At 25.4% G+C, this 20,103-nt stretch overlaps 2 protein-coding genes across 9 annotated transcripts; both read left to right on the top strand.

Annotated features, from left to right (window-relative positions):
• Positions 1-6,940: 6,940 nt before the first annotated feature.
• On the top strand, positions 6,941-10,911 carry LOC126895357 (acetyl-coenzyme A transporter 1-like). Of its 6 annotated transcripts, none has more exons than XM_050667139.1 (10): positions 6,941-7,152; positions 7,864-8,016; positions 8,110-8,236; positions 8,318-8,477; positions 8,549-8,703; positions 9,154-9,335; positions 9,399-9,583; positions 9,840-9,960; positions 10,251-10,439; positions 10,498-10,910. In XM_050667139.1, the coding sequence occupies exons 1-10, from the start codon at positions 7,114-7,116 to the stop codon at positions 10,726-10,728; spliced, it is 1,542 nt and encodes a 513-aa protein (XP_050523096.1). In that variant the 5' UTR covers positions 6,941-7,113; the 3' UTR covers positions 10,729-10,910. The 6 variants fall into 6 exon arrangements, with proteins under 6 accessions (XP_050523096.1, XP_050523095.1, XP_050523098.1 ...); XM_050667138.1 differs by having other exon boundaries at positions 6,942-7,152; positions 7,793-8,016; XM_050667140.1 differs by lacking the exon at positions 6,941-7,152 and adding an exon at positions 7,248-7,800 and having other exon boundaries at positions 7,871-8,016.
• Positions 10,912-14,155: 3,244 nt separating this feature from the next.
• LOC126895360 (acetyl-coenzyme A transporter 1-like) lies at positions 14,156-19,204 on the top strand. Of its 3 annotated transcripts, none has more exons than XM_050667157.1 (10): positions 14,156-14,386; positions 14,945-15,126; positions 15,279-15,405; positions 15,476-15,635; positions 15,716-15,870; positions 16,853-17,034; positions 17,107-17,291; positions 17,712-17,832; positions 18,742-18,930; positions 18,995-19,204. In XM_050667157.1, the coding sequence occupies exons 2-10, from the start codon at positions 14,977-14,979 to the stop codon at positions 19,181-19,183; spliced, it is 1,458 nt and encodes a 485-aa protein (XP_050523114.1). In that variant the 5' UTR covers positions 14,156-14,386; positions 14,945-14,976; the 3' UTR covers positions 19,184-19,204. The 3 variants fall into 3 exon arrangements, with proteins under 3 accessions (XP_050523114.1, XP_050523113.1, XP_050523115.1); XM_050667156.1 differs by having other exon boundaries at positions 14,157-14,386; positions 14,481-15,126; XM_050667158.1 differs by lacking the exon at positions 14,156-14,386 and having other exon boundaries at positions 15,010-15,126; positions 15,262-15,405.
• The last annotated feature ends 899 nt before the right edge of the window (positions 19,205-20,103 follow it).

Below are 20,103 nucleotides of genomic sequence, written 5' to 3'. Positions count from 1 at the left end.
ATCGGTATAATCAGAAATTTAACGATACGTCAAAATATCACAAATCGTATCTAGTCGAAGACATTACCCTTCAAAATTGAAAAAATTTCCCTCGTTCCCCGTAAATGGGGGAAACCTCCAAAAAAATTACAAATTTAAAAATCGCTAATTTTCGAAATTTTTTCAATTTTTTTTACTAAAAACTGCCGTAACTTTTTCAAAAATGAACATATCAATATAATTTTTTTTTATATAGATGCTTGATGTCTTTACCTATCATTTGGTATATTTTTTTTGTAAATCTGACACTTAACCTGCCCACAGGGGGGGATTTAAAATGACAACTTTTTCACAAAAAATTAACTTTTTCAACTTAACTTTTGAAAATGTTCCGGAAGGTCTGACACTTTTATATATATCTTAAATTAAAGCTAATGTAATGTACTTTAATTTGAAAAAAAAAAATTTGACCTCTGGACTTGTCTTCATGGTGAAAACGGCTACCGAATGCTATTTTTGTGTGAAAATTTTCGATTTTATAATTTACATTTTTTACTTTAAAGTGCTATAACTTTTTAAAAAATGTATGGATCAATACAATTTTTTCATGAGAAGTAGTATTTATATACATCTTTCATTGGATATACTTTTTTTTTAAATCAGACTATTTCCCTATATATGGGGGGGCTTCAAATATAAAAAATGCATATAGAAAGTAGAACTTTTTCAACTTAACTTTTGAAAGTGTTTCGGAAGGTCTGACATTTTTATACATATCTTAAATTGAAGCTTATGTAATATACTTTAATTTGAAAAAAAAAAATTTGACCTCTGGACTTGTCTTCATGGTGAAAACGGCTACCGAATGCTATTTTTGTGTGAAAATTTTCGATTTTATAATTTACATTTTTTACTTTAAAGTGCTATAACTTTTTAAAAAATGTATGGATCAATACAATTTTTTCATGAGAAGTAGTATTTATATACATCTTTCATTGGATATACTTTTTTTTTAAATCAGACTATTTCCCTATATATGGGGGGGCTTCAAATATAAAAAATGCATATAGAAAGTAGAACTTTTTCAACTTAACTTTTGAAAGTGTTCCGGAAGGTCTGACACTTTTATATATATCTTAAATTAAAGCTAATGTAATATACTTTAATTTGAAAAAAAAAAATTTGACCTCTCGACTTGTCTTCATGGCGAAAATGGCTACCGAATGCTATTTTCGTGTGAAAATTCTCGATTTTATTATTTATATTATATATATCTTTGTAATGCTATAACTTATTGAAAAGTTTAGGGATCCACACAATTTTTTTTATATAGATGCTTGATGTCTTTACCTATCATTTGGTATACTTTTTTTGTAAATTCAACCTTTTTTCTGCCCACAGGGGGGGATTTAAAATGACAACTTTTTCACAAAAAATTAACTTTTTCAACTTAACTTTTGAAAATGTTCCGGAAGGTCTGACACTTTTATATATATCTTAAATTAAAGCTAATGTAATATACTTTAATTTGAAAAAAAAAAATTTGACCTCTGGACTTGTCTTCATGGTGAAAACGGCTACCGAATGCTATTTTTGTGTGAAAATTTTCGATTTTATTATTTATATTATATTTAACTTTATAATGCTATAACTTATTGAAAAGTTTATGGATCCACACAATTTTTTTATGAGAAATAATATTTTTTAATAAACCCTTTTTCATTCGACATACTTTATCTTAATCGAGATATTAATAAGGAACCAGCAGATCAAGTAGCTTTTGGAATAAAACACCAATTTTTTTAAAATTAAACACTATCTAAAGATTTGCATCGAAGCGTTTATTTTTGATAGTGATTTTAATCACTGTCAGATATCATTATACTTGATCCAACTATGCCACGTCACCACTGTGCCGCGACCCCCCTGTGCTGGGTTTTTTAAAAGTATAATTAAAAAAATTACAGGTAAAAATGTTTGATTTTATGTAAATCAAGATGATATCAAAATTAAAAAACGATCCTGATCGCCTAAATAATAATTCTAATTTAGATGTTTCTAAACATGAAAAAACAAATTATGTGATTTGTAGGCATGTAAAATACTTAACAATATTCGTATCTAATATTAGTAAGATTAGTGCACTTCAATGGAAGCTAATAAAAATTAAAATAAAGTATCAATGGTCAGATAATCAATAAAATTCTTTTGATAAAATAAAAAAATGACTATCGAATGGACTAGTTCTTGTATATTTCGATTATAATAAACCTATTGAAACAAAATCTGATGCATTAAAAGATGGCATAGGTGCACTGTTACTACAGAAGTTTTAGTAGTAGCGTACACTTTTAAATGTTTATATGATATAGAAAAAAAGCTATTTTTTATAGTTTTAATAGGTAAACCATTGCATTGTTTTATTTATGTTAGGACTACCTTATCAAAAATGGATCATAAACATGACGAATCATATTATGAGGGGCGGCAACATATTAGCACCTGAGTGGCAAATTTCTGAGTATGTCTCTGACTTCAGTAATGACATTTATAATATTTATGGTCAATCTAATTTCAATAGTTTACTATCTTTTTATATTTAACTTCAAAAATTAATTGTAAATTTTAAACATAAATATGGTATTATGTATATTATTCAAGATGATCTTAATTAATTGAGTACTAAGGCTTCTTGAAAAGGATTGGACTTATCATCTTTAAATATCGCGTCATGATATACACTCGTTCTCATAGTTCTGTTAACTTTATATATTTGTGTTATCGCCGACCTTTTCCCAGAGTATAAAAACAATAATAATGAATGATTTCATTGTGCTAAAAATTATGTTATAATAATTAATATGCAAGATTTTACAAATATAAATATATGGGCGTCTCTTCATTATGCTATGTAAGCTTATAATTTTTTTAAAACTCAAAATAACAATGTATTTAAATAAATCAATTCGATTTGAACCGTTGTCTATGGCCACAATCCCAGACTAGCTATTTACCTCGGACTTGAATAAGGTATTTGACCGATTTAGATGACCATACATCTTTTTAATTTAAACTCAATTACTACCGAGTTAATAATTTATAACTGGTAAGTAATCACCGCAATGATAAAAAAACTAAAACGCGGCCCGTATAGAGCACATTACAACGTGTTATACAAAAACCACATCTTCAATACAGTATAATTAAAATACTCATACGTAATTAATAAATACTACCAAAAAATCAGCGATAATGTCTGGTTGACACACATGAGACTGGGTGACAACTGACTCCATGTAGATCAACAACTCGCGATTCACCAACGGTTGTTTAAATACTGACGACAATATGGCTGATAAGAGCCGGACATCAGCTGGTCACACGACACCTTGTTGTCTGGCTCAAACAATAAAATCAATAGGATACATTTTGGAATAGAACTTAGATTCACATTTAATCGATATTTAAACTTTCATTCGCACTTTGTAAAAGTTATTTGTAAGGCGCTTAAAATTTTTGGGTTTGGTCAAAGAATTTCGTCTGAATTTAAGTTATATTGTCTTACTTAGAATATGTAGCACTTATTTGGCTATCCTGAAACTGTATGTAATCAAGTTATAAGGGTTCAACATAAATTGTTGAAATATATTGCTTTTATTTTAAGTATAGTTCGTTTTGTGACTATGAGGAAATGCTTAATGTATTTTACCAATCAAACTTTATCTATCAGAAAGGTTCAACTTAACTTGTCATTTTTATTCTAACTATTTTAACTCTAAGATAAAAATATTACATCGCTAATTTTTGTTAGAATCATTAATTTTTAAAATTCTTGTACATAATTCACGTACTTTGTATCCCTTTTGTGTTACTTTTTATCATCTTAATTACTTAACTAGAAATCATCTGATATGAATGATGAAATTAGTTAATGAGAACCAAAGTTTACATAAAACACGTTTGAAATACTTGTATAAATATAAGTTAACAGTTTAAAAGGTTTAAAATTCCCTATAAGACTAATGGAAATTTAGAAATGTTTGATGTTTTGAACATGCAGTGATTATAACGTAACCACCCTGAGTCTTCATTGAGGACCTATCTTAATTCTTGAGACTCGCTTTAGTCTTCTAGTTTAATTATATTTGTATGTATTTATTTATTAAGTTTTATATTCATCAGATGAAGACTTCGGAATTCAAATTATCAGTAAAAAACAAGAAATCAAGTGATGATGAAATATCAAAACATACAAAGAAATACAAATAAAAGAAATCTATTTGTGTTTGCAAAATTTATTTGATTTTGACTTTCATGGCTTCAAAAGAAACATACAACTAAACCAACTAAAAATACAAAGTCCAATAATAAAGAAAAATCATAGATTTCCACATTGAATAGCACTTCTATAATTATCATTTACAGAACCAAATAGCAATATTTTATATTTACAAAAGCAAAAATTCTAGAACGAAAATAGTCTGAACTTATTATTTTTAATTACTATTACTATTTATGGAGAGAACAGGATGATGATTTTTTAGACAACATTATTTATATATATATATTTTTCTTTTTTTACACAATGTTTTGAATTAGTCTTATCGATATTATTATTTTTACATAAATGTAAACTAAAACTATACAATATCTTATCTTTTAATATTATATTTGACACCATACATACTTATACATTATCATACTGTCATGTTTTGTGTATTCTATAATTTTTTTAAACCTACCTTTTATATGTAACAAATCACATTGTTAACTTTTATCTATTTATATAATGTACTAATATTTAATATTCACAATAATAATTTTTAATAATTATATATCATAAATATTAAATATATTAATCAAATACTATTATACGATTATTCTTATTATTTTATTTGATTTCTTGTCAATATTAAACTTCAGTTATGAAAACACAACACTTAAAAAATTAGAGCGGATGTTGTAATATTCTTAATGTTTTGCATTACTCATCTTATATTTATCAATGAAAAATTTATAATCTGTATTTTATATTACTTGTAAACAAACAAATAACTTATCTGTCATAACATGTGCACTGTTCAATACAATTTCTTATTATTTACATATATGTCAATTTATCCATTATTAAGTACAATAAACTAAAAAGATCACTAAAAGCGCTGACAATAATATTCCTAGATTGGGGGTTCTATCACATACTACAAAAAACACTGAAATCCTTTCAGAGTCCAGTTCGCTTTTACCGAATGCCTATTTGGAATTATTTTCAGTCACAATCCCGTGTTGTAGTTGGCTGTCTTTCTTATGTGCATTTTGTTTGTATATACGAAAAGAATTTGTTTTGATTTATTATTTTAAGTTTGTGACGAGAAAGGAATTAAAATAAAGATTTTATCTTATTGAATCATTTGTGAACAGCATAATTATTAAATATGGGGTAAGAATTTAATACCTTTATATATCGAAAGGTTTGTTGAATTATCTTTCTATTACAATTATAGCTGCAAAATACGAAGTAGGTCAACTTGTAATATTCCAATTATTTAGAATTAAAAATGTGAGTAATGAACGATAAAGCAATAGATCATTACTCTCTTTAGTAATTTTACTAATTTGTGTGCACTTTATACATTACAGGGTATTCGTTGGTCGGATTACCGCCTCGTAGTCTCAGTGTCCTATTAAAGGTGTTTACCAATTAATTAGTTTTTATTTCTCAACAAAGAGAAACTATATTTATTTATTTATATTTACTTGTCTTTATTGTTCTAAGCCCTCGGACTCTACAACACCGATAGAACGTCATTGCTCACGAATTGACCAAATCCCCAAATATCCAAACTTTGGTCAACATACCCAACACACCATATTTTTTGTTTTTTTTTTTGTATTACTACAATATTCTATTGTTATATTATATAAATTTACATCGCGTAAATCTTCATTTTTTATAATTGAGCTTTTCTGTGTTCATATAATAAATAAATAAATAATAGTGCAGAATAGTACGAAATAGTTGTCTTACTGTTGTAACTCAAAAAAAGAGATGAAGGAATAATATAAAATAATTAAGTTAAAAGAAGAAGAACAAGAATAATATATAATATATAATATTATGTGTAGATGCGTTGGTTGAGCAGATATTGAAATAATTGAGACTCCTATGGTCTTAAGCTTAATTCCTTATTATTATATTTTTTGAATTACTTTTTATATCGGGGTCAGTGTTCCGAGGGTTTTCTCTTTTTTTTTTTTACTAATATAATTCCAAAGGAAAAGGAATATTTCTATTCATATGTGTATGTAAATTTTATTTTACTAAAAATCCAGAGCTTTCGCCAACCGTAAAATAACAGCTCAAACGAAATCTGCTCTATATAGATTTAGTTTTACCAAAAGTACTTATTTACTTTATTATTTATATTAAAATTTTATGTTCAGCATTTTTGCTTACCTTTGAATAAGTATTCTTTTTTTACTTTTTTTAAATGTGTCTTTTCACACTGATGATGTTGATGAACTAACTGACATTCAGAGATTCTAAGTGCAAGTGAGTTTTTTATGCCACGTTAACCCGTCTTTTATACTTTTCTTTTAATTCAATTAGGGATCAACATCATTCGTGTTTCCAGATATTTTTATTGACATATAATTTAATTGTGATCAAAGTTTACAATATTTTCTTTAAATACACAATAATATGAGTAATAAGATGATAACATAATTTTTGTCACGTTAATACTATTATTACAACATTACTGCAATGCGTTGTTTATGGAAAAAACGTTTATATGCCTCATGTGTAAGCAAATTATAACGCTAAAGCGCCACCAGCTTTTCACTTCACGTCGTCGAAGGTGGGAGTAAACCATGCCTATCGCAAAAAATTAAAAAACATTTTATTTCATCAACTATATAAAAGAAATAGATAAGCTGAAAGAGCACGAGCTTTATTGATATGACTCCAAGTTGTTTATTTTATTATGTTTATAAAGTTATGACTGCTTATAATACAACTTGACTGTACTCAAGTTATAAGATACAAATTAATGACAGTTTGTAGCAGCAAGAAATAATGGCAATAATAGGCAATGAATACTGCTCGTTGAGTTTCTATAAAGCTTTATAATTATGCTTATTTTAGTTATTAAGTCTTTCAACAATGATAAAGTGAGTTTAATCAAATATTTCTTTAATGTATATTAAAAACTTATCATTACATCGTATTTTTTAAAATTTTATCTACGTTTACTATTTTAGCAAATCTTTATTTAAATATCACTCCTAGCCTTGCGTGTCACCAAGGTCATATTAATTATTGACACTGTGTCAAGGAATTACTTAAAGATTTTTTTACTTTATCACTATTTTATCCATTTATTTCATTTGATAATAATAAATTTTTATTTATTGCTTTGTGTACATTTATTGTAGGCATCTCGTCAGTTTTAGTCATTTAGTTAATTTCTTCACTATATTCATGTTGACAATATTCGGTTAAATAATAATAGTAATTAACACATAAACTTTTAATTTTAATACATATGTTATTGTAAAAGTTTTAGCTTTTGTCAACTTGGATTTTTTATCAAATATAAATTGGAAATATTATTACTTATTTTTACACAAAAATATTTGTCATTTTCATAATTTTAAAGGGTCGAGCTACTTTGAGCACCCCTCAGATCATAGTTATATATCTTTTTTTCTCTAAAATCTAAAAATAGAGCTATATAATTATAAATTGTTTTGTATTTAAAACATTATTAAAACAACGAATGTCTCCTCAAAAAGCATTAAATGTATTAAGGACTAAACGTTAGTAAGATGGATTCTATTATCAATTCAGAAGAAATAGATAAACAAAAATTATCATTTGAGGTTTTAGACGATGAGAAAAAAAATGACATAAACGCAGACAAACTCAGTATTTTGATACTGGTTTTTTTATACGTGTTGGAAGGTGTACTCTATGGGATATCTACAGCTATAAGAATAGTTCTTCAGGACATGAAAACACCATATCATGATCAGGTAAGTGTATTAACTAAGAAATTATATTCATTAATCATTTAATTGAGATTTTCTGTAAATACCTAGATACGTTTTTTAACATTTAATTTATAGGCTAAATACAGTATGGTTTATTGGCCTTATAGCATGAAGTTATTAATCGCACCCGTGTTCGATGTGTCGCTCTCTAGTAAAATTGGCAAACAAAAAATGTGGCTTTTTCCAATTCAAATTCTTATCGGTGACTTTATACTTCTGCTAAAAACGAGAAAATACGTATAAATGTTTTTTTGACATCATCACTTATTATTTTCACTATTAGGTGTAACTTTGATGTACATTGCACCCCGAATTCAAGGTTGGTTGATTGATGAGGAAACTCCTCAAATAAACAAAATAACCACGATATTTTTTTTTTTAATTACTCTATCGGCCATACAAGATATAATAATCGATGGCTGGGCTTTAAATTTTTTTAGAAAGTATAATTCAATTATTTTTATAAAACTCAATTAATTGATGTGTAACACTAACGTTTGATTTTTACTTGTAGGGAAAATGTTGCTTATTCTGCACTTTGTAATAATTGTGGTCGTGCTTTTGGCATAATAATTGGTTTTGTGATTTTGTTGTTATTAGAGTCGGAAAAATTTTGTAACAAATGGTTGCGCATTATTGACCAACAGGGTGGTGTTATATCGTTTAAAGGTAAGAATTGAAAGACAAAACATGAGTCCTTTAATTGATTTTTAAATTATATTAATTAAGTAAAACATTTATCGTGGTATTAATAAGTTGTCTAGAAGTGATATTTTTAAACAATTAGTATATTAATAAATTTTCAAATTCTAATGGAAAAAAATGTGCGTCACGCATTTTTTAATCCTCGCTTCTCTCTCTGTTGAGCAGGAAATGTTTAAAAAAAAAAATGTCATAAGAAGGTTATTCATTCCTTCAGTTCTACCACAAGGGTATTAAATTTTTATTAGTTTAAAACTTAAATTTTCTGTAGATAACAATTTTTTTGAAATTTATTTAAAGTTAATTTGTTACGTATAATTTACAAAGGTATAACTAGATCGAACAATTTTGTTTAATAGTTTTGATAATTTTGAATAATTAATTAAAATTTAATGAATACATAATATTTATTTTTAGATTTTTTTTATTTGTGGGGAATTGTATTTATTATTGCTGCAATAGTCATAGCATTATTCAAACGAGAAAGAGTCGATGACAATCGATTTAAAATTAATTTCATAGAAGTATACAGATTGGCATGGAAAATACTTAATTTAGAGACAATTAAGAGATTTTGCTTTGTTATAATGACGTATGAAGTATGATGTTTAAGTTAAACAGTAATTTGTGTTTTTAATCTTAACAAATTTTATATTTACTAGATTGGATTTGCTGCAATCGAAGCAGTAGCAATACCAAAATTTCAAGAATATGGTGTTGATAAAGATACTATAGTATTAGTTGAATTATCTCTGTATCCAGTAGAAATGTTTGCTACTTACGTTATAGCAAAATATGTTGTTGGACCAAAACCACTGAGTTTATTTATGAAAACTATGCCACATCGGTAAATTTCTTCAATCATTACAATTAATACTTAATTTTTATAAAATAAAAAATCTTTACGATTTATACTAGAAGCACAATTTTCACGTTTACTTTTTAAGTGGTTTTTTCTTTTTAATGATGAATTTAAAATTTATTATTTGGACAGAAAAGTGTTTAATTTATTCCATATTGATATCTAATCCACCACACTTCAATGTGATATTTATTTTTATAAGTTTTAATTTTTAACTTAACTATCGTGTGTACTTTTTTAGGATTCTTGTTGGAATATTCTCAGGTTTAATAGTTTATAACACACCTAAATATGTTTCTGAAAATGGAAGTGCATCCCCTTACTATTACATAGTATATGAGCTGTACTGTATTTTTCAAAAAGTAAGCTATGATAAATTTTCTCTAATAGTTAAAAAAAAAAATTCTGTATATGCTATTGACTTAAAAAATGTTGAATCATTAAATAAAATTAAAAAAATGTATGTAATTATTCATAATAGCACAATACATTTTACATGCAGATACACATTGTGTTTTAACTAATAAAATATTATAACTATTTTTATGTTTACTTTAATAAAGAGTTTTTTATGTATAAATTGTTGTAATGATAATATGTGGTATAATTTATTAAATGATAAGCATTAGTTGCAATGTGAATTTTTTTATAGGTACTTACAATGGTAATGCGGCTATCAATACTATCATTTTTTTCACGTGTAAGTGATCCTTCTGTAAGCAGTACATACATGTCAATATTAAATACACTTTTTTCTTTGGAAAATTCTATTACTAAGACAAGTGCTATTGCCCTAGTCAGTTTGTTCACATTTAAACATTGCACTAACAGTCTAAAATTAGTATGTAACAAGACAATTTTTTTAATGATGTCTTAAAATAGATTTTTATCTTTTATAGGACCATAAAAAAGTATTAGATGAGTGTGAAGTTTTTGTTGATGGTTTTTTTATTGAAATAATATTGTGTACAATTTTCAGTATATCTTGGCTCTTATCAACAAAGAAATTTATTAAAAATCTACAGGCAAGGAATACTGAAGATTGGCACATCAATAAAGAAGCTTACATTTTAAATTCAAAAAAAGAAAAGTTACTTTCTAAAACGCCATATGATAGTTCTCAAAAGTGATGACACAATCATTTTCTTATGACTAAACTATTATTATAAAATATCTAATTTTTCAATATTTGACAAATATAGTTATTTAGACTACCAATTATTAATTAACTATTTAGACTACTTAGAATAATGTATTATTTTTTTATGCATGTCATTAAATCACTGATCACAATAAGGATGTAATATTTTTTAACTTAGGAAATTATGATAACCTGAGGAATTTCCCATTATAACCTAAATAATATTATCGTTATAGTTATAGTTATAATATATCTAATAATAATAGACTATACCTGTTAATAATTTTAAAACTAGAGTTTATTATCTGTTGATAATATTAACAAAGGCAATTATTACGTTTATCTAATTACAAATTTATTTACTCCTCTCTTCAGTAATTGTATGGAATAAATATTACTTCTATATTAAGAATTTTAATTAACTCTTGAAAAATAATGCAGTATATTTGATCTAATTAACTTTATAATTATAGTTAATTGCTCTTGTTAGGCTTATTAGTCCGTCCTATTATTATAACATTAAGTGTCGTAATGCCCAATATGCAAAATAATGAATATATTTTTGGATTATTAAAAAAATTATTATATAGAAAGAATATTTGCCCCCTTATTATGAGCATCAACAGTAGAAGTTAATTACCAATAATGTTTATTAATTTTTTCAATCAAAAACGTACTTTTATGTATTATTTGTCAGAGTCTATGAAATGTAGTTTATCAGTTTTGTCGGACTTTAACATCAGTAAAATTTTGAAAGAGTTACTTTGTTAAAGTTTTCATAATTAATAAAATACTTAATAAATAAAATTAAACAAATCAAATATCTGCTTGTAGCAATGATAATTTAAAAATAATTCTATATAAAAATATAAACATATTTGTATGTTTAGATCAACAATAACGAAATATGAAAAACTCAATAATTAATAAACAACTAATAATAAAAAATATATCTCATCATTATATCTGATATTAAATATAAAAGTTTTTTTTTATTTCAAAAATATCTAAAAAAATATAAGTTCTATAAAAGAACAAAAATATTAAAACTATAGAAATTCAACAAAAGTAATTCACTAAAATTTTTGTAATTAATATAAAATAAATTCTCTCAACAATAGTATGAAACTCAGCTCTATTTTTATTATAATAAATATATGTGTATAAATAACTCAATTAGTGTAATGTAACTGTGAGCGACTAGAAACTAAGGAATTTATTAAATCATTACATAAATTTTATTGTATTATATACTTATAATGGTTAATTCATACTCACCAAAAACTCAAATAAATATAATCAAACATTCAAAACCCCTTATTATTTGACTAGATCTAACATAATATAAATAAAAATTGTAATAATACTTACAGTAATCACTGATGGAGATATGTTATTGGTCAACTGTGACGCCTGAAACTTACTGAAAAACTACAAAAATAAATAAATAAATTACAATATTAAACCAAAATACTCAATTTACATCAATATATGTACTAAAACTCGATAAATAAAAATAGGAACTTTAATTACAGTAGATCTGTTTTAAAAAAGATTAAAAAAAAAAAAGTATATATCAAACTTAAGAATAAACATAAATATATATACAGAGTGATCGAAATCTGGTAAGACACTTATTTTCTCAGAAACTATTGATTATATAAAATTTTTGTAAAAAGAAAAATTATTAAGTTTATAAAACTCTACAATAATATGAAGTTAAATAATTTTTTTTTTATCCCTTCAGGATAAAAATGTTTATTTATAATTTTTTTCAATGGGAACCACTATTTTTGATTTGATAATATAATAGAAAAAAAAAATTACAAACAATTTTGTTTTCATAATTTTTTTTATCCGAACAACCGTTTAAGTTTTATAATTGTTTAAAGATTTTGACTTCCAGAAAAAATATTGTCATTTATTACGTTTCATAATATCGGTGGCAGTGCAACCGGTATTTTTTTTAGATTCTTTAGTCTTACAAAACCATAGACTTAGCTATTAATAATACACCGAAAACCCGGTTTGAATCTATTATTGTTATCACTCATTTAGTGCGTAGTAAATTTTTATAGCTAATTTACCTGTCATAACTTGATCAATAAAATTTGGTTTATGCAACAGCAAATAAAAATAATGACTTCTGTATTTAATACAGTGAAATGACAATAAAAATTTGGCCTAAAATCACTTAATTTTAACAAGCTGTAACGGACGAACGGTTAATCGGATAATAAAAATTATAAGAACAAAATTGTTTGTAATTTTTTTTCTATCATATTATTAAGTTAAAAATAAGGGTTTCCATTTAAGAAAATTATAAATAAGGGTTTTTATTCTTGAAGGGACGAAAAAAATTATGGTTTGACTACATATTATTGTAGAGTTTTTTGAACTTGATATTTTTTCTCTATAATAAAATTTAAAATTCTCAATATTTTCTGAGAAAATGAGTGTCTTACCAGATTTCAATCACTCTATATATATATAAACTAAGGTGAAAAATTGTTTATAATTTATTGTCACCTTAGTTTTTTATGTTGACAGTTTAGTTGCACTTTTGTTAGCTGAAGAGAGTAAATTTTAAGTATGATCGTTTAATGTTTCTACATTTTCATTAACATAAGTTTTTAATGTAAATATAACATAAATTAAGTTTTTTTGTAATTTATTATAATTAAAGTATTTTAACTTCGATGCGAAGCTGAGAAAGTTTGCTTTTACTATGATTTTTTTTTTTTTTTTTTTTATGTCTGTTACCACTTTTTCTCAGCTCTCACGGAACCGATTTTTTTCAATGATATGTCAAAAGATCACAAATCGTATCTAGTCGAAGACATTTTGAAAAAAAATTGAAAAAATTTCCCTCGTTTTCTTTTTTAAAAATAGACAAGTCAATAATTTTTTTTTTTTAGATATATGAGGTATTTACCTATCGTTTTGTACATTTTTTGTAGAAATCTGGCCCTTTACTTGCCCACAATAGGGGATTCAAAATGACAATTTTTTCATTGATTTTAATCACTGTCAGATATCATTATACTTGATCCAACTATGCCACGTCACCACAGTGCCGCTATCCTCTGTGCTGGGTTTTTTTAAAGTTTTAATTACTTTAAACTTATTACGTAAAATTATGCATAAGATACCATTATAGAACAATAAGTATGTATATATTTTTTATTATAGCTTAAAATGTAAATATTTAGATTTAAGTATACTGATAGATACAGCATAAGTATCTGTCACCATTTACTATGTTCAAAAGCATCTAGTAAATAAAAAATATCTGGTATGTCAGCGAAATAATTGAATAATTATGTTTTTATTGATAAAATTGTATTAATACTTGAGTTAAGTGTAATTGTTTTTTTACTAAGTATAAATGAACTAATGTTCAACGAATGGTAATCTATTGCAGCTGAATGATCGATTTACTTTTAGACCAATTAAAGTATTAATTCTACGATATTATTTTATTATTATTTTCACTATACAATACCTGATTAAGAGTATAAAAAATATATAGAGTAATAGTATGTAATTTTTTTAATTTGTATACTTAATAACTTACCTTGGTATTCTGTAAATTACGACTAATATAGTGCAAGAAATTTAGTCATTATTAGACTTTACGATTCCTGGTAAGAATTTTTAAGTTTAAAAAATATTTAAAATGAATTTATCATAACTTGCTTTAATGAATTTTTTTTTTATTTTTATCCTTTTGAACACTAGTATTTCTACATCTATTGAGGCTCGCGAATGAAAACTTTTTAGAGGCTCATTTTAGATTACTTGATGTAATTTATTCATAAAATTATCTCTATTCAGTAAATAAAGGCGTAGTGTGCGTAGTGGATCATCTAGTCGCCGCCTTATTGTCGATATTCAGATGCGCTGTTTGTTGTTGATTTCCGGATGGGTGACCATATGTAAACTTTAGCAATAACACAAACCTTGCGCTCTTACTTATTCCATCATATATAATGAAGTTGCGTCAGGTCGACAACCAGGGCAAAATTTTATTATATCATTAAGGCAAGTCGCGACTTCAAGTAATCGGATAGAGGTTATGGTGATGATCTCTATTGAGTAAATACAATTCTTGTTGTCATTACTATTTTATTATACAACTTATAAATTATTTACTACAAAACAATGAACAAAATCGTGATTAAATTTTAATTTTAATCCAAAAGTATTTGATGAACAAGAACTTTCGTTAAATACTATGAAAGATCAACTGAAACGTGGATTGGAAGGAGATAAACTTAATATATTAGTTCTAACTTTTTTGTACGTACTACAAGGGGTTCTGTATGGAGTATCAATAGCAATAAGGATAACACTCCAGGGTATGAAGGTTCCATATCATGATCAGGTAATAGAACTAAAATAGATTTTATAAAAATCATTTCAATAAAAACATTAAAATGAGTAGTAACCAAAAATAAATGAACTTAGTGAATTGATTTTTTTAATTTTAATTTTGACAACTCCTTATCTTTAATAATAGTAAAAACTCGAATGTAGGCTAAATACAGTATGGTGTATTGGCCCTATAGTATGAAGCTGTTATTGGCTCCTTTGTTTGACGCAACACTTTCAAAAAGAATCGGAAAACGAAAAATGTGGATTGTACCCGTTCAAACATTAATTGGTTAACATATTTATTTTTAATATTACATTAGCTGAATGTGTACATATTTATCTTCTTTTTAATTTCTTAGGTGTTATTTTAATATGCATTGGGTACAAAATTCAAAGTTGGTTAACCGATGGCCAAACTCCTCAAGTTAATATGATAACAACCATGTTTATTTTATTAATCACGTTGTCATCGATTCAAGAAATAGTAATTGATGGATGGTCACTGCATTTTTTACGAAAGTATTTTTCAATTTTTTCTTTTCAAAATATTCGTAATTTTTTTATTTTATTTAAGAAAACGTTACTGTTGGTTTATTCAGGGAAAATGTGCCTTATGCTGCTCTATGTAATAATTGTGGTCGTGCTTTTGGCATTATTCTTGGTTATGTAGTTTTACTATTATTAGAGTCGGAAAATTTTTGTAACAGGTGGCTACGATTTAATGATCAAAATGGAGGAATTTTATCATTTAAAGGTGATTTATCATTTATTAAATATTATGATAATTTTTTTATATATTATAGGATAATAGAACGCAATAAACTTTTTTTGATTGTAATAACTAAATATAAAGTTGATAGGGATGGTATTAATAAAGAAGAATGATAATATCATTATCCTTAAAGACATAATAAATACAAGTACTTTTATTTCTAGTTATTACCTGATTAGTGTAGATAGTGTATTAAAACTACTCTTACCTGATATCCACTGGAACAGTGATGATAGAATATCGGCTGGTGATTTATAGTTGTTTTAGGCGTTTGTTAAATTATAGGAGGTATGTTAATTACAAGAGAATTAATTTGTGAATGGTATAAGCTATGTATTTTTAAGTAAAGTGTTATTTTTTAACAAATGTGCGTTTTAAACTATGTAAGAAAAGTTAAGCTCAAACTTAAAACAATATATGCATAAAGAATACACTGGTTTGATCTGTAAGAGAAAAACTATGATGATAACTTGATACGAGATAAGAAGTGAATGAGAGTGAGGACTATGGTCCTTAGCTCTTTTATAATAAGCAAAAGAGTGGTCTGTCAATAAGTGGGTGACATAATTGAGGCTAATGAGTCAGAATATTTTTATAGGGGATGAATATATACCTTCAACTGTTAATTATATAAATTAAAAAGTTAAATAGTCCAGTGTGTCTTATGGCATAGAAGTAATTCTTAATGGTTTGCACTAAAGGGTTAACTGATATTTCCCGTCATAATATTGTAGCCACAGAGACGCAATGAAAAGTGTTGACTCATGATGATTATTGACAAACCAAAAACACAAGAATGAAATGTACTTATTAAACAGTTTATCTTTGCATGATGTGAGTTTTAAAAGAGTTAGTGAATATTCCGGAGAAGAATATTACATGATTCGAATATTTTTTTGTAAATAAATATAATCGTTCTATAAAGATAAATTTGTAAATATTGCAAATTTAAATATATTTACAGGTTATTTTTACTTTTGGGGAATCGTTTTCCTTTTTTCTGCCGCTACAATAGGAATTTTTAAACGTGAAATATTCGATGGAAGCCTAATTAATGTACATTTCTTGAATATTTACTACATAGCTTGGAAAATAATACAATTGGACACCATCAAACGATTCTGTTTAATTATTACGACGTATGAAGTAATGATAATAAAAAATTTAATTAAATTGGAAGAAATCTTTTTTAAGAGTAAAATATTATTTAAAATTTAGATTGGATTTGCTGCTATAGATGCAGTGTCATATCCAAAATTTCTTGAATATGGTATCGACAGAGATAACATTGTTTTAGTTGACTTATCAATGTATCCAATAGAAATGTTTGTTATTTATTTTATTGCCAAACATACAATTGGACCAAAACCAATGAGTTTATTTATCAAAATCATGCCATACCGGTAATTTTCACAACAGAGCTGATTATAAATTAACTAAAAAATTTAAAGACGGACATAATTACATACAAGATGGACAACAAAAATAAGTCTAAAGTAAACACAAATGAACTGCAGGATTAATAAATACCCAAAAAATAAATTAAAAACAATAAAGTTCTTCTTACATTAACATAAATTATTGTGTGAAGATAAGCCCCTTACGCAGTGTATTCATTAATTACTCTTTGATATAAATTACATCAACTATTCAAAACTTAGTAGCTTAGTTAATTCCCAAATAAAACTCTACTGTTGTGAAAATGAAATTTATTTCTTTAGATATAAAAAAAATAATTATTAATATAATTAATACTTATTTTATTTTTCATCATACATTTTTTAAGTATTTAACCTTGTTAAATTTTTGTTGGAAATTTTTAGGATACTAACCGGAATTTTTGCAGGTATGCTAGTATTTTATACGCCAAAATATGTTTCAAAAAATAATAGTTCATCGCCTTATTTTTTTATGGTATTTGAGTTGTATAATATTTTTCAAAAAGTGAGTTTTGTAATGCGTATTGTAAATTAATTTTTTTATCGATTATGTTTAAATTTTACATCTTTATTTTAGAGTAATATCAATATAATTATGAATAATATCGATAACATTATTTTTCATACTTTTATCTCTTTTTAATAAAACTGAATGTTTTTGGAAAATTTTTATCGTAGTAATTAGTTAAATTTATAAAGAACCATATATTATATTCAAATTGAACAGAAGCATAGGTAAGAGATATGGGTATATGTATTTAAAATTATCATTAGTAATCTTCACCTACACCTCTAGTATTAAACATATATTTTTTATTAGTTTGGGATTTAAAACATACAATTGACACAGCCAATATAATATTCTTAGTAACTGATGAAAAATTACTTTGAAATATAATTATTATTTTTTAAATATGTTATTGTGCAATTATACATTTTATTATATGAATTATTAATCACGTTAAAATATATCTTCAATAATTAGATATTTCTGTTTGGTTAAAAAATATTTTATAGAGGGTATTCAATAAGTAAAAAAAAAGATTTTTTAACCTATTTACTATTCGTAATTTCTTATAACTGTTCAACTGCCATTAAAATTTTTTAAGATATTTTCTTTATACTTTGGTATAGTTACAGAATATTCCAAATTACTATCCAAGAATTAAGCATGACTTCGATGAGAAACTGAATGAAAATTTCGTGATAAATGTTCATTAAAGGGTAGTTTCGAAGAGAATTCAAACCTTTTTTTTCTTTTTAACAAAAAAGTTTCAACGGGTGTTCAATTTTGTTATCATTTTATAAAACTATATTATTATAGAAGTTTAAATAATCTATTTAATTAACTAATATTAGTATTATTATTAATAATAAGTAACTTTTAAAGAAATTTTATCTATTTTGATTATAGCTATTGACAATGATAATGCGATTATCAATTCTGTCATTTTTTTCTCGTGTAAGTGATCCTTCTGCTGGCAGTACTTACATGTCAATACTAAACACTCTCTTTTCTTTGGAAAATTCTATTACAAAAACTAGTGCATATGCTTTAGTCGGATTGTTAACATTTAAACATTGCACTAGAGAATCATATATAGTAAGCAACCGTACAAACTAATAAACAACTTAATAACAATTTTAATATATTATCTTATAACTAGGATGATCAAGATACATCGGAAGACTGTTTAGTTATTATCGATGGTTATTATATTGAACTGGGTCTGTGCATAGTTTTCAGCATTTCATGGCATTTGTTAACAAAAAGATTTATAATAAATTTACAAGCTAGAAATATTGAGGAATGGCATGTCAACAAAGAAAATCAAATTTTTGAAATTGAAAAATGAATTAAAATTGTTTATAATCAAGTTTCAGTTATTAATTTTTAATCATAACTAGTTTTAAATGCCCTCAACATTCTAAAAATATCTTATAATTTTTGGGAAATTATTATTTTCAAAACAATGTTTAGAATTAAAAATCGAAGCAACACTTTGTAATTCCATTTTAAATGGAAAAATAAATTTGCAAGTAAATCAATCCCCATCAAATCGAACCAAAATTGTAATAGCAAAGGTCAGGCTTTATATACAAGCACTCAAAGATATTTTAATAATTCGTTTAAGTTATTTTTCAAATTATACATAAATTTTAAGAAATTATCAGACAAAATAAATTTCATATAAAGTTATTGAATATAAAAAACCCAGCACAGGGGGGTCACGGCACAGTGGTGATGTGGCATAGTTGGGTCAAGTAAAACGATATCTGACAGTGATTAAAATCACTATCATAAAAAACGCTTCGATGCAAATCTTTAGATAGTGTTTAGTTTTAAAAAATTGGTGGATTATTCCAAAAGCTACATGATCTGCTATTTCCTTATTTATATCCTGATTAAGATAAAATATGTCGAATAAAAGAGGGATATAAATATTATTTCTCATAAAAATTGTATTGATGTAAAATGTAAAAAATAAAATCGAGTATTTTCATACAAAAATAGCATTCGGTAGTCATTTTCACCACGAAGACAAAATAAAGTCCAAAATTTTTTTTTCCATAATAAAGTATATTACATAAGATTTAATTTAAGATATATATAAAAGTGTCAGACTTCCCAGAACACTTTCAAAAGTTAAGTTGAAAAAGTTCTACTTTCTATATGCATTTTTTAGATTGGAAATGGTCCGATTTAAAAAAAAAGTATGTCGAATGAAAGATGTATATAAATACTACTTGTCATGAAAATATTGAATTGATCCAT

This window comes from Daktulosphaira vitifoliae, unplaced genomic scaffold, assembly GCF_025091365.1.
Source record: "Daktulosphaira vitifoliae isolate Bord-2020 unplaced genomic scaffold, ASM2509136v1 Scaffold_1, whole genome shotgun sequence".
Lineage (NCBI taxonomy): Eukaryota > Metazoa > Arthropoda > Insecta > Hemiptera > Phylloxeridae > Daktulosphaira > Daktulosphaira vitifoliae.
This window is presented reverse-complemented; position numbering and strand designations above follow the sequence as displayed.

Excerpts from the sequence above, each read along its gene's own strand:
- LOC126895357 (XM_050667138.1), top strand. The coding sequence starts at position 7,810 with ATGGATTCTATTATCAATTCAGAAGAAATAGATAAACAAAAATTATCA. Across the intron at positions 8,017-8,109 it reads AAACACCATATCATGATCAG|GCTAAATACAGTATGGTTTA; the intron begins GTAAGTGTATTA and ends TTTAATTTATAG. Across the intron at positions 9,584-9,839 it reads ATGAAAACTATGCCACATCG|GATTCTTGTTGGAATATTCT; the intron begins GTAAATTTCTTC and ends GTACTTTTTTAG.
- LOC126895360 (XM_050667157.1), top strand. The coding sequence starts at position 14,977 with ATGAAAGATCAACTGAAACGTGGATTGGAAGGAGATAAACTTAATATA. Across the intron at positions 15,406-15,475 it reads ACCCGTTCAAACATTAATTG|GTGTTATTTTAATATGCATT; the intron begins GTTAACATATTT and ends TTAATTTCTTAG. Across the intron at positions 17,035-17,106 it reads TAATTATTACGACGTATGAA|ATTGGATTTGCTGCTATAGA; the intron begins GTAATGATAATA and ends TTTAAAATTTAG.